At 40.0% G+C, this 14,069-nt stretch overlaps 1 protein-coding gene across 6 annotated transcripts in view; it reads left to right on the top strand.

Moving 5' to 3' along the window:
* lrba (LPS responsive beige-like anchor protein) overlaps positions 1–14,069 on the top strand; it is a 237,930-nt gene that overhangs the window by 52,873 nt on the left and 170,988 nt on the right. For all 6 annotated transcript variants that reach the window (XM_050044707.1, XM_050044706.1, XM_050044705.1 and 3 more), the window contains exons 10-21: positions 415–548; positions 2,447–2,555; positions 2,973–3,125; positions 3,494–3,662; positions 5,370–5,449; positions 6,440–6,502; positions 7,158–7,255; positions 7,557–7,649; positions 8,871–8,979; positions 9,366–9,447; positions 11,505–11,628; positions 11,747–11,939. In XM_050044707.1, the coding sequence (XP_049900664.1) occupies positions 415–548; positions 2,447–2,555; positions 2,973–3,125; positions 3,494–3,662; positions 5,370–5,449; positions 6,440–6,502; positions 7,158–7,255; positions 7,557–7,649; positions 8,871–8,979; positions 9,366–9,447; positions 11,505–11,628; positions 11,747–11,939 (1,407 nt within the window). The remainder of the gene's footprint in view (positions 1–414; positions 549–2,446; positions 2,556–2,972; positions 3,126–3,493; positions 3,663–5,369; positions 5,450–6,439; positions 6,503–7,157; positions 7,256–7,556; positions 7,650–8,870; positions 8,980–9,365; positions 9,448–11,504; positions 11,629–11,746; positions 11,940–14,069) is intronic.

The raw sequence follows: 14,069 nt of genomic DNA, 5'->3' as shown, positions 1-14,069 counted from the left end.
TTTAAGTCACACGCTAACAAAAAGAACTAGAACTATTGTGATCTTCAATTGTATTTAATAATCAACACTGAGCGCGTTTGCTAGCGGTATTTATCATGAAAGCTACACACATAACCTGGCGATGGCATGACCATGATTTTAGGTTTAGAGTACTTATTAGTGGTCAAACATTCAGAGGGTTCATTACAGTTTGTGCCTGTTGGGACAAAAACAGACTGTAGTGAGATGATGAAGAATTTTGTTTGGTTGTGAGTATGCTACTACTTACAAACACTTTAAAATGTGTCAACACTTAGAGCTAATTTAGTTTTAAAAAGGCTGTAATGTTCAGAACCAATGTCTGTGTGAGGCATGTAGAAATGATGGCCATGTAACATGTTAAACATGGCCACTTGTGTATGTTTGTTTCGCTAGGACGTGAAGGCCGTGGTGACTCACTCAGTCCAGAGTGGCATACACTCTATCGGAGGCGTTCAGGTCCTCTTCCCTCTGTTTGCACAGCTGGATTATTGCCAGCCCTCCAGCCACGAGCTGGACACCTCTGTCTGGTAACCACGCACACACACACACACACACACACACACACACACACACACACACACACACACACACACACATACACTTTAATGAAGGAAGTAGTTTTTGTTTGTCCTTCATTAAATCAGGATTTTATTGTGCTGCATGGAGCCATTGTGATAGCAGGTAACAGGCGTGTATATGTTAAGGCCTGTAGTTTGACAGTCTGTCATGCTGCTGACAGTGTTCAAATCTAGTTCAGTGGTGTTCATTAGGTCTTCAGTTTCTGATAATGACTTTAGTTGTTCTTTTATAACAGACATGTATTAGGATGTTACATACCTTGACATGTTTCAGCGGAAACTTCCGCCTTCCTCAGAAGTGTCATTTGGTGGTGACGCGTCTTTATCAGCTGATCTGAATCAGATGATATTAGGGAGGAGTGATTGTCCTGTCAAAACTGACAGGATGGTCACGCCTCCCAAAATTCATAACAAATCAACCATTTGTGGTACAGCTTCACAACTTTAACCAAAATGTAGCCCCAAATACTGAAGAAACTTTTGTACATTTAAACCTATTTCAAATTATGAAGTCCGTCATTCTGTTTTTTTCAAAATCTGTAAAACTTCTTAAACCTATCTCCTCCCACAATTTTTGCTCAATTGACACCAAACTTGCTACAGAGCATCTTCAGACTGTCCTCCCCATAATGTCCTCACAGATTTGATTTATCAGAAAGTGAGCCTACATTACATCAAGATGTTTGACTGTAAAAGGTACTGCAAACAGATACTTGCAAATTCTTGCTAAATGAATTGTCAATGTTCATGAAACAAATGACAAGATTTTGGAGTCATGGTAGATGATGTGTGGCAAATATCAGAATTTTATATCAAAAACTGAATTTTTGACAGCATTTTGAATTCTGTCCTCATGTGAACAACTGGAGTCAGTGTAAGAATGGCATATTTAATCATCAGTTTTTCACTTATGGAGTAAATCAACCATTGTTAAAAAACAAATTACCAACATCTCCATGCTGTCTAGATGCAATATGTGTATTTTAAGATTTTTGTCTTAATTTATGACAGCAGTTTGAAATCTGCCTTGACAGCTGCTGTCATCCTGGTCGCTGGCTTAGTCAATTTGTGAAGCCACAGATAAGTTGCCGCTTGCTTATTAGCTCAGTCAGACAGAAGATGCTCCTTGGTGTCAGAGGTTGTAAGTTCAAGCCTCAACTGATGCAAATTGTACATTGTAACGGCAACTTTCTTGTTGTCTTCCTATTCTGCCTCTTGCTGCTCAGAATTGCCTAAAATTGCCCGACCATTGCTCCATTCCTCACAGATATCTGTCTAGCTAAATGATCAGCTGGACCTTAATGTTGAACAGATAATGTACAAATCTGAAATAAAGGTTGTAATATCAGTACTTTAATGGCTGCCACACAGACAAGTCACAGCACATGCAGTGTATTATTTTCAGTCCATTACCTCTGGCTTTTCAGCTAACATGGCAGTCTGTCAACAGTCGTTTATGCCTGCTATAATATTTAGTGATATCACTGTCACAAAGAAGACCTACATTAAGTTTTAAGAGCATTTCAAATTAGGTTTTATGTTATCAACTTTTGATGTAATGCTGAGCTCGAAAGCTGCGAGGCCATCTTGCTCATGAATTTGCAGCGTTGTTGTATCTGCTGCCCTCAAGGTGATGCTAACTAGAATCTGTCCTCCTAACACAATGGGGACACGACACCCTCATTCAATCACATTTCATGTAGGATATGCCCTTCACAGTCAGGGCTTTGTCAGCAGCTTACATAGATTATTGTCACTGTCTAACTTAGTCTCTCTCCCTCTTTGTCACTGTCTGTCTGTCTGTCTGTCTGTCTGTCTGTCTGTCTGTCTGTCTGTGGGCCTCTTAGCTGCACTTTGCTATCCTTTGTGATGGAGCTCTTGAAGAACTCAGTGGCTATGCAAGAGCAGGTCCTGGCCTGCAAAGGCTTTCTCGTCATCGGCTACACTTTGGAGAAGGTGAGACAAACACAAATAGACTCAGCTGGCAAAGAAATACACAAGAGAGACACCCTCCCCGTACCAGTAGCTGCACGTAATGAACCCAGTGTCGTAATAAGGCTGATCCTGATTCCCTTAACACCACAAACACACGAACACAGGCTCACACCCACACCAACACTTAATATGAGACATGCTTTGTTTTCCCTCAGCTGTATTCGGAGGTCACAGCTGGCTCGTGTGTTTGTTAGGCAGAAGACGAGCCACTCCTCGTCTTTCTCTGCATGTGTCCTTTCCCTCCCCGTTCTGTGTTGTTCCTCATTCACCTCTTTCTGCTTTCCATGTCTTTGACTCCTCTCACTGACATATCACCCTCTCCCTTTTTTCCACACCTCCTGTTGTGGCACTTTATGTCTCCCCGTCTGTGCTCCACAGTCTTCCAAGGTGCATGTGACGCGGCCCATCCTGGACATTGTGCTGGCCTTTTCCAGATACCTTAGCAACTTGCAGAATGGCATTTTGCTGCTCAAGCAGCTGTGTGACCACATTCTGTTCAACCCTGCCATCTGGATCCATGCCCCTGCCAAGGTAACGTGAACACACACATATACACAGCAGCACATTCTCATGCATTTGGTATATTCGTGAAGTTGGAGAAATGTAAATAGAATACACACACATGTATCAGTTACTACATACAGATGTTCACACTCACACAGACCTGCTCCATCATAATAACCCTCTCTTGCTCCGTATAGTCTTGCCCTACTTTTTATTTTCAGTGTTTCAGAGTTCAGCTCAGAGTTCAAGGTTACCCCTCCACCTGTGACTCAGTGACTGCTATTTAAATGAGAACGGCTTGCCTACAACCCGCAGGGGCTTAGAAGCTAGGGCACACTAAAACCGGATTATTCCACTCAAACTGTGTGTTTTCATGTGTGCTTCATCTTTTGCAGGTGCAACTGACACTCTACACTTACCTGGCAACAGAGTTCATCAGCACAGTGACCATCTACAACACCATTCGCAGGGTGGGCACTGTGCTCCAGGTCATGCACACGCTGAAATACTACTACTGGGTTATCAACCCCCAGGACCGCAGTGGAGTCGTGCCCAAGGGCGTAGGTGAGGATGCACACAAAATGCACAAATATGTTTTTTTTTTTTTTTTTTTTTTTTTTGGATCAGTGTCTTTTTTAATTTCAAAAATAAAGAAGCGGACAACTTGAACACAGAACAACTAAATTAAGTCTCGGTATATGAACCCCCCCCCCCAAAAGTACTGGACCATCAGTAAATTTACATACAGCATACATTCATACAAATAAGTAAATAAATGAATAGTTAAATTTAAGTAAACAAATACATTCACAGTTTCGCATATACATGAATAAAAACATAAATGCCAGCTGGAGAAAAGTGAAATGCAAATAGCGATAAATAAGGAAAAAAGAAAGAAAATACATAAAATAAAATAAAAGTAAAATAAAATAAGATAAAATAAAATAAAATGAAATGAAATGAAATGAAAATGAAAAAGAAAAGAAAAGAAAAGAAAAGAAAAAAGAAAATGAAATGAAATGAAATAAAAACAAATCATGAAAAAATAAAATAAGATAACTAATGATAATATGACAAGTACACAAACACTTGGATGAAAGCTATCATATTTATATAGCACCTAGGGACTGTGGCATCCACTGGAACCACACCAAATAAAGAAATCGGTGGGGATGGGTCTATTGTTTTTCCACATATTCTAGAGAATGTCTCAAAGATAGACTGACAGAAGTTGTATAGCTTGGGACATGGCCAAAACATGTCTATCAGTGTGGCAGGAGCTTGCTTGCATCGATCACACGTAGGGTCAACATCTGTCTTAATCTTAGATAATCTGTCTTTGGTTCAATGAAGCACTACAATGCACTATTTTAAACTGAACCACAGCGTGCTGAAGGCATATTGAGGAGGAGTAAATCATTCTGCAAAAATATAATTGGATCTGAATTTACTTTATAGTTAGAAAATTTCAGAAATTTGTTTTACACAATTTTACAGGAACACACATAAAATCATCATTCCTTTTACTTTCAGTGTTCAACCCAAACTCTGACTTAATATGTTGACAGAGAAAAGGGGAGAAAAGAGTTCCTCAACCTGTTCAGTCGAGCCTGTGAGACTTTAAATCTTTTGTGTGATGGTAATAGCCGATCCTCTTCAAATAAAATGTGAGAGGAGTCTTATGTAATATCACCAGCCAGAGACAACCTTCTTCAAGTATAAGTGGTTTGGAAGCAAGACTCAAGTGTTTGACCCACAATCTTTGAGCAGACACGCAGCAGTCTAACATGTCTAGCTTTAAGCTGAACAGAAAGACAACTGCACCATGCACTGATTACATACTGCGTAACACTTTCTATTATAGATTGGAAAAACAATAACAGGATGTGTTTGTTTGTTTCAGATGACCTCAGTCTCCTAATACAATAAAGAGAAAGTAAAAGTTTACAGTAAATACAATATAATGCAGAAATGGCGCACTACTGATGTATGTATGGTCTTCCATTCCTCTCCTTTTAAATATATGTATTTAAAGGTAGATGTCACATGTACACAGAAATATGGACGCAGACATGTAGATTCACACTGCACCAACACTCTCACTTTATCACTGCAGTTCCCTCAAGTGATAAATCAGGTGCAGAACTTTACTTTTAATAGAAAACATAGATTGATCATGTTATGATTTTTTGCTTTATCCTTATGGATCGTGCACAATTGTTTATTTATCAGCAGCTTTCAACAGCCATTATTTGCTATTTTGCTTTTCAGATGGTCCGAGGCCGAACCAGAAGGAGATCCTGTCTTTGCGAGCCTTTCTGTTGTTGTTTGTCAAGCAGCTCATAATGAAGGTACGTTCATGATCCTAAATCTGACATCCGCCGTTCCCAACCAAAACACTTTTATTGACTCACACAAGTGGCACTTTTAAATGCTAAAATTATGTATACTTGTGGTTCCATCAGTTTTATGTGTCTAATGAATATAGTTGCTGTTGCTCTGTGATTGCAGTGGAGTCGCAGCCTGATTGTTGATGGCACCAACAATATGTTATGTGTCTTAAGAGCAAACTAGCTGCCACTTCATACAACTCACAATTCAGTGTAGATGTCAGCTGGCTGATAGAAGCCTTTAGCCTTTATTTATCTTCCTTTAAGCAGGCCAGTCTATAATATTATGTATTTATTTTTGCACCAAAAGATTAGTTAAACTAGTGAGCATAAAAAGCTCATATTAACAAACTGGGAAGATTTAGAACAGATCTAAATGCTAATATATCTGAACGTTTCTACTCTCTAAATGGAACAACATAATACTTGGATTTAACGTTTACTGATGGGATATTATAATTTGAGAATAGATATTGCTTAAGTTTTTTATTTCTAGTGCTAGTGTTGTGTTAATTCAAGTTTATATGTCCACACAATATTAATATCAAGATATCTGGTCATCAATCAATCAAATTTATTTAAAGTGCAGATGAGGCATGGTCCCAAAACACTTTACAGCACAATAAAACATACAGCAGACAAATAGAACAATGAAAATTAAAATAAAACAACCACATTAAAACATCCACATTTTTGAAATGCTGGTTGACCCGACCAAATTCTAAATATTCTACATGTATAAAGGTAGGTTTTCAGGTCCTAATTTTCATATTTAGAAATGTTGTGGTTTGTTTAATACACTTTTGTTTGTCTTAAGTTTCTTAGTCAGACACCTTCTCTCTCAAAGAAAGCTTTGTGTTGATGTCCATACGTACCGTTTAAGATAGGGGATTAAAACACAGTGAACCCTAGTGAAACTATTGTGTAATGATGTGTGTGATTATATTCCAGGACCACGGAGTGAAGGAAGATGAGCTCCAGAGTATCCTCAACTACCTCCTTACCATGCATGAGGTAAGCACTGTGTACTGTTCTTCCTGCAGCACTGACTGTCAGAGCTCTCACCACCAGATGGCAACATAACACTGCTGTACTGCACTTTGTCCTCCCACCGTCTGATACGCAGAGCAAGAGCAAACGATCCCTGTTGCTAACGGCAGCGTCACTGTTCCTTGTCATTTTTCCAAGTCTGCCAGTGAGACGTCCTGACAGAAAGTGGTTTTGTTTACAGTGGAGTGATGCATAACAAATGAATCAGTCAGATCAGTCAGTAACGCAGTGAACCTTGTAAGAATAAAGGGCGATTACAACATTGCATTGGAAAAGCCACTGACATGCAGCAGCCCTTCATTTTATAGAGCACATGTAATTCTTTAGTTCGGATGCTTGTGATGTTTCTACTGGTCTTTCTTCTACCATCTCACATTACTGCTGCTACTGCCACTATTAAACATTACAAGAATATATGGCAATGAAAGATGCACATATGTATATGTGGCTTTATTTTGTGCTGTCATATACAGCTGACTATGAAGTGCTCCTAATTCAAGATATTTATCATATGCCCCCGAAAGCTGACTAAATTTAGGTCTACTAGATGCAGTATTTTTTCCCACTGCTCTCTGTGAACACCACAGTAACCTCAAGCCCTTTCTGCTCTGCCCCACAGGACGACAATCTCATGGATGTACTGCAGTTGTTGGTGGCTCTGATGTCTGAACATCCTGGGTCCATGGTCCAGGCCTTCGACCAGCGCAACGGGATTCGGTAATGATCTGCATTTATATTGTCTGCAGATGTGCTCATTATTTCCTCGTGTGTTTGTGCTCAAAGTAAAAATGTTCAAAGTTGGAGCTCTTGTTTCGCTGTAGTTTAATGCAACACTTAAGATTGTGAACGTTTTTTTTGTTTAGTTAAAAAACAGCTCCAATTTGTGACAAGTATATGCTTTACTGGTAAATCTTTAATGGAGAGCTACAAGTGTGTTTATTTTGTACTTCAATTGTATACTTCAAAAACATTTTTTTTTTAAATGTAATTTAATATATATTTGCTTTTTTTTTTACAGTGTGATTTACAAACTTTTGGCCTCAAAAAGTGAAGGAATAAGAGTGCAGACACTCAAAGTACTGGGCTACTTTCTCAAGCACTTGCCACCAAAGTAAGTACAGACACAAAATTCTTGCCACTGTACAGAATTGTTGCTTGGAAATGTGTGTGTTGTTCAGGCAGTAACACACATGTGAAATTATTTTTCTGTAGAAGCACTCACTTCTATTAGTAATATCATGATTGTTAACCAAGAGGGAATTACATTTTGATAGGTGTGTGCATTTATTAATTACTTAGCTATCATTCTCCAAAATCTGTATGTAGTTGCTTATGCTAGTTATTAAATGTTTGTGTAGTTGTTATAATTTTTAAAAGGCAAAATCAGATTCTGAATGGTTTCCTAGAGTGACAAACAACTGTTTAACATTGAAACTACATATACAGCTACATTTAAATAACAAAATCAAAACAGGCTCTGTTAATGTTAATTCTCTATCCAGCTGCAGGCCTCACTGTCAGAATATATTAGAATGAAAAAGTGAATCGTCATCATTTCATCACTCCTCTTTTATTGTCACTTTGAGCATACTTTCGATTTGTTTGTGTCACTTGTGAGCCGTCCTTTAGTCTAATGAGCAGTCATATATCCAGTGCTGCTCCTTATCAAGAGTTCTACTATAACTTCATCTCTTCAAATGCCTAACGTTATTTTCGGTGGTAATGCATGATGAGACTCGGGTCATATTGCAAGCTGTTCCTCACTTCATTTTCACTAATAACCAGTAATTACAGCGCTGAAGAAGTAGTACCAGAAACCACTCTAACCCTGTCTTGGCAACAGTTTTTAAGCCTCCAGATGCAAGATGAGACTATCTGCAAACAGTCCACGGCTTTTTTTTTAGCTGAGCTACGCTACTAAAATTGGAGTCGATCCATGATCAGAGATGAAAGCGATGAAGACTCTTCTGTGAAGAACTGCTTTTACTTAGTCAGCAGGGATTCTCTTTTTCATTTTGTCTATGTCAGATGTCAGCTGGAGCTCAGCTGATTTATACAGCTACAGATTTCAACCACTGCAATAATTTGACTCATCAGAAACTCCAGATTTCACTCTTGTCATTTCTCAGAATTTACGGTACTTCAGGACATTTTCAATATGATTCAGTATTTCTCTTGAAATAAAAATGAAAGCAGTGGTATTTCAGTCGACTCAGATTTGTCTACCATGTTGCAGTTTAGAAGAGGTGCTGCATTGCTTTCTGATACAACACTGGTGAGGCAAACGCTGATGTTTACTGACTGACCTTTGACCTCTTCACATCCTGATCAGGAGGAAACCTGAGGTCATGCTGAGTCACGGCCTCTTCTCCCTGCTCACTGAACGCCTGATGCTCCACTCCAGCCAGTTCACCATGACAACCTACAACGTGCTCTTCGAGGTCAGTCCTCAGCATACGTAAACACTCCTGGCCTGTGCTCACAGGGCTGAAATAATCTTCATAAACAACAGTGATGTGCGGTGTTAACGTCTGTGTTCCACTGCATGCCAATACTTATTTTGTTGCATATTCTCTCTATATTATTTGTCTGATTTTCTGTTTTTTATTTCTGATTCAACCTGACAATTTCATGAGTGAGTCCAAATAATAAATCGTACAGCTGACCACCTGCAGAAACTTGATTTGACAATTATTCAGCCATATACTGCGCGATGGTGAAACATATACACAGCTTTGTGTATCCATAGCGTGGTTTGTGTCTCTGTTATTGTTAAGGCCGATGTGGATATTTATGACTTGAATCCCCTCTCTGTCCCCCCCGGTAGATTCTTACAGAGCAGATCTGCACTCAAGTGATCCATAAACAGCATCCGGACCCCGACTCCACTGTGAAGATTCTCAGCCCACGTAAGTGCCTCCTCTGCGCCACACCACTCTCCTAAATCATCCCCCGCAGCGTACCCTCTACATACTTATTGCTCCATACTGCACTGGAGGATATTCCCCACGGAACTGTGCAATCGCTATATACAGTCAAACAAATGAACGACATAAATTTTGCAGCCAAAGGGTATTTTCATACAACGGAGCCTTAGATGGTATGCATAATCCATGCATGAGAACGGTGCGAACAGTTTGTGTGACATATACACACACATCTGCAAGATTTATTGGAAGACAGCATCATGTTTTGTCAGGATTCATTTGCATATAAAGAATGATAAATGTATGACTTAAGACACTTAATTCAGAGTGTGAGAAAGGTTATGTTTGTGTATGCATTTAATACATTTAATCAATTATTTAATTGCATTTGAATTTGCAGTTTATTTATTTATCGTTTCTACTTTGTGGGGTAAATATTTGATGCGTTATTTTGTTATTACTTAATTAAGAAAAAGTTTTACCATAAAACTTAGTGTATCATGTTAATACTCTTATGTATTTTGTCATTAAATACATCTTTTCAGTGTATTTAAATGCACACATACTGTGCATATGTATTCAAATAGTTTTACTTTATGCTTGCACATATGCAATCTGCACATTTTATTTATTTTTTTCTACCAGTGCATCATTACGAGTAGACACTGCACGCTCATTTTTCATATGCGGCAACATAATAAGCTGCACCAGCGACTCCAGGCTTTGATCAGTGTTCCCATCTTATATTTTCAGGCCGTTACTCACCTCCAATTTCACGTCAGCTCACAAAACCTTTGCATATGTTGCAATGTTAAGTATTCATTTCAGCTACGAAAAAGAAAAACATCTCCCTCTCTGCTCTCTACTGGTGCTTCCATGCATACATGCACCTTTGTGCGCACACTTGCAAAACAGCTTTAATCAGTTTGAAACCCAAGCAGCGGGTATAATCACAACCAAGGTTTACTTCCAACCAGCCTTAATCTGACAAGGTCCTGCTGTAGTCACACATTGATTATCTTAAGCCTTTGTTGTGTTAAAAACTCTCCTACCCAACCATCCCAGACAGGCGGCATATATCATAGAAACCTTGTATGGGTTTGTACATGTGAGCGCATTCTATGGAACATAGAGCGGTGGTCTGTTTCTCCTTTGCCGTGCATTCTCTTGATTTAATCTGCGACAAAACTCCCAAAATGGCCCCCTGATTGCAGTCTTTAGTAACGTCAGAGCCAATCAAACAAACCGAGGAAGTACCGTTTCCCTCAAATTAACTCAAGGGAAAGGAACCAAGAGCAAATGGAAAAAAGAAGGGAATACGCCATCCCTCCATCCTCATTCCCGGTACATGCTGGGGTAATTTTCTGGCGGTAAAGGTTCAGCGACTCATAATTTGAGTGACTAAGGCGTAGAAACAACACAACCGTCTGCAGGGGCAAGGGGGCATCGGTTAGCGCCAAGGTCTGAAGAGACAAGTGAAATCCAAGCCCCGCCGTCTCTCGACTCAATGTAAATGGACACTGACATTGTCTAGATAATTCATCTAAACAGTCAGTCTCTTTGGTTTAACCCAAGCCAAGCCTTCCAGAAGGGCCTGTGACTCTGGCTCTCTCGTTTGAAACAATACCAAAACCATTACAGTATGATAAAGATCAATGGCCTGGGCTTTTTTTTTTTTAATTCCCCTCTGTTCTGTTTTTTCTTACCACAGGCACAGATTTTCAGGTGCGTACGGCTGGGAGTTCAGATAGTTTGTGACACAATGATTTGCACATGTTGAGACCAATGTATGATTTAGTTGTTGATTTGTGCAGTTTCTCCCTCCGCGCCAAAAAAGAAAGTTTTATTTCCTAACAGAATGCTGAATGTGTCCAAAGTTTTTGAATTTTAATCCTTAAAAATACAACTTGCTACAGTATGATGTATTTTTATTTCAGTACAGACACACATTCTGAACAGATTAGAAAATATTTTTTGTTATTTTCTTGCATCTTTTTCCCCACAACCTTTTCACAGAATGTTTCTGTTAATATCTCCAGAAATTCTGAAGGTAATCGCTGCTCTGCTGAAGAACTCTCCCCCATCCCCTGAGAGCATGGAGGTGCGCAAGGTCTTTCTGTCAGACATGATCAAACTGTTCAATAACAGCAGAGAGAACCGCAGGTAAGAATTCAACCACTTCACAAGATAGAGAACTACATCACACAACAGTCCACGCGGTTGTTTACATGCCGGTGGGATTCACATTCAGCACAACATAGCCGTGTACTTTTTGTATCAGGAGCCTGCTGCAGTGCTCGGTGTGGCAGGAGTGGATGCTCTCTCTGTGCTTCATCAACCCGCGCAACAGCGAGGAGCAGAAAATCACAGAGATGGTGTACGCCATCTTCCGCATCCTGCTCTACCACGCCATCAAATATGAGTGGGGCGGCTGGCGCGTCTGGGTGGACACCCTGTCCATCACCCACTCCAAGGTCAGAGTGCTCATTATATTCACGCACGCCTCTCTCTCTCACACACACACATACACACACACACACACACACACACACACACAGCTTTGTTTATCTTTCTCAGTGGATTTTCCTCTATCTCCTCATCTGTTTCATTTTTTCTTTTTTTTTGTGTTCCGTTTCTGCTTCTCTTCGTTTTCACTCACACACTCTTTATCTCCCTGCAGTAAACACAAGAACACACACACTTGCACACACACTCTTGCGTCAGAATTGTCAGCCTAAACACTCGCCACATTACTGTAACCGTAGCCCTCCTCCTCCTCAGTGTGATTGCAGACAAACGGGACAGCAGCGTTCAGTCAAAGCCATCAGCTCTGTCACCCACATGTTTAGTTTGAATCTGACATAATGCAATTCACCAAATAAGAAATTAGAGGGCATTATCGTCTGACCCTCTAACTCGCAGCTCGCACAGTAATTGAACCTTACCTCTCGCTGCCCATCAGATTACGCTATGGGAGCCATGCAGTGATTATAATTTAAAAGCTAGTTGCAGTATAAACCAATGGGAACGAGTCCACCAGCCCTTCCACTCTTTATTTATGTATCAAGTCTCTCTCTTTCACGTCGCACAGATAAAAATAAACTTCTGGCACTTCTTATTTCCAAAAGCCGAATTCAAAATACTGCTTTAGAAATTCACTGTTGATATCATATTACGCTACTCTGTTCCAAAGCAGTGAAGTAATTGAGGTTGGTGTCAGATTGTGGTCTGGGGGGTTTTTAAGCCTGGCAGATTGAAGGCTGAGTTAAAGAAGTACTTGTGATATGAGACGCTCCACTGCAGCGTGGCGTGCTGTGAGCGCTCATGTCCAGTAGGGGGCACAGGCAGACTGCCTGGGAGGTGATCTGTATGAAGGCAGCAGTTAGCAGGATGGTGTGTGTTGGATGCTCTGAGACCCCGACGTCTCTGCACACTTCTGAACACTGTCGAAATAACCTGCAGTGAAAATAAAATGTTAACGAATTAAGGTCTAAGGAAATTTTTGCCAGACAAGGACGGTATTTGATGTTAGTGGGTCACAAAACAGGGGCACATTGTGGTACAGTGAACACAATACATGTATGAACAACAACAGAGATCTACATACTTTACAGTATTGTTCTGTCATTAAATATTAACATATAATATTCAAAAACATTTTTATCATCCCTCTGTTTAATACACACCTTAAACATAACAATCCCATTCCATTGTAATATTTCTGTTGGACAGTGACTTCAAAAATAAAGATTATAAAGTAAATAATATTAGTGTAACTACAATATTATTCAGATTTTTTTGCCTGTTTATAATGTGTATCTTTTCCATGTAGGATTTAGTTTCACTTAGAGCTTTTGTTCCTGTTTTGTCTGCTCATAGAGCTGCAGTGCGTTTGGGTCTCACTTTGCATCGTAGCGTGTGTCTAGTTTGGTGTTGTGCCGAATCTGTTTATTTTTCTTTGCACACGACAGGCTGTAATTGCCTTTTTTTCCTGTAATTGCACAAGATAAATGCTGTTTCTTCTCGGCTTTAGTTACCCAGCACTCGTCTAACAACAGAATTTCACACATACAGTGTGTGTAAATAAACCCATGCACTTGTGAGATGTGAGATACACCAGCAAACACACACACACACACAAATGTGCAGGCAGGGACCCCGCCTGTGACTCGGATAGTTGCGGCGGGCGCTAGCCACCAAGATACATGCATCTGCTATAAAAAAGCTAAAGAAACTCAATTGCAATTTTATTGTCCCGTTTGATAGATTTCCTGCCACCTTTGTAGCACCAAAGCTGTTTGTCACTGTTGCTCTCTCCTCCCACTGCTGCAGGGCTGTGTGTGCGTGTGCATGATTGTGTGTGTGTGTGTAGGTGCACACGTGTGTTTGTGTGAATGTGAGTTACCAGGCACATTTTCTCTTTGCCCTCCTTTTCTCTTGGGCTCTAGGAAGCCCTTCTTTCCAAGCCCATTGAATATTCATCGGAACCGTGCGAGAACAATCAGAGAAACAAGGCCTCATAAATACAACCAGCCCACTGGGAGCCTCTTGATAAGTGCATATATGCATTCGCAAATACATATTTGCACACTTCTCCCCTACAT

The sequence above is a fragment of the Epinephelus moara genome, chromosome 5 (genome assembly GCF_006386435.1).
Source record: "Epinephelus moara isolate mb chromosome 5, YSFRI_EMoa_1.0, whole genome shotgun sequence".
Classification (NCBI taxonomy): domain Eukaryota; kingdom Metazoa; phylum Chordata; class Actinopteri; order Perciformes; family Serranidae; genus Epinephelus; species Epinephelus moara.
This window is presented reverse-complemented; position numbering and strand designations above follow the sequence as displayed.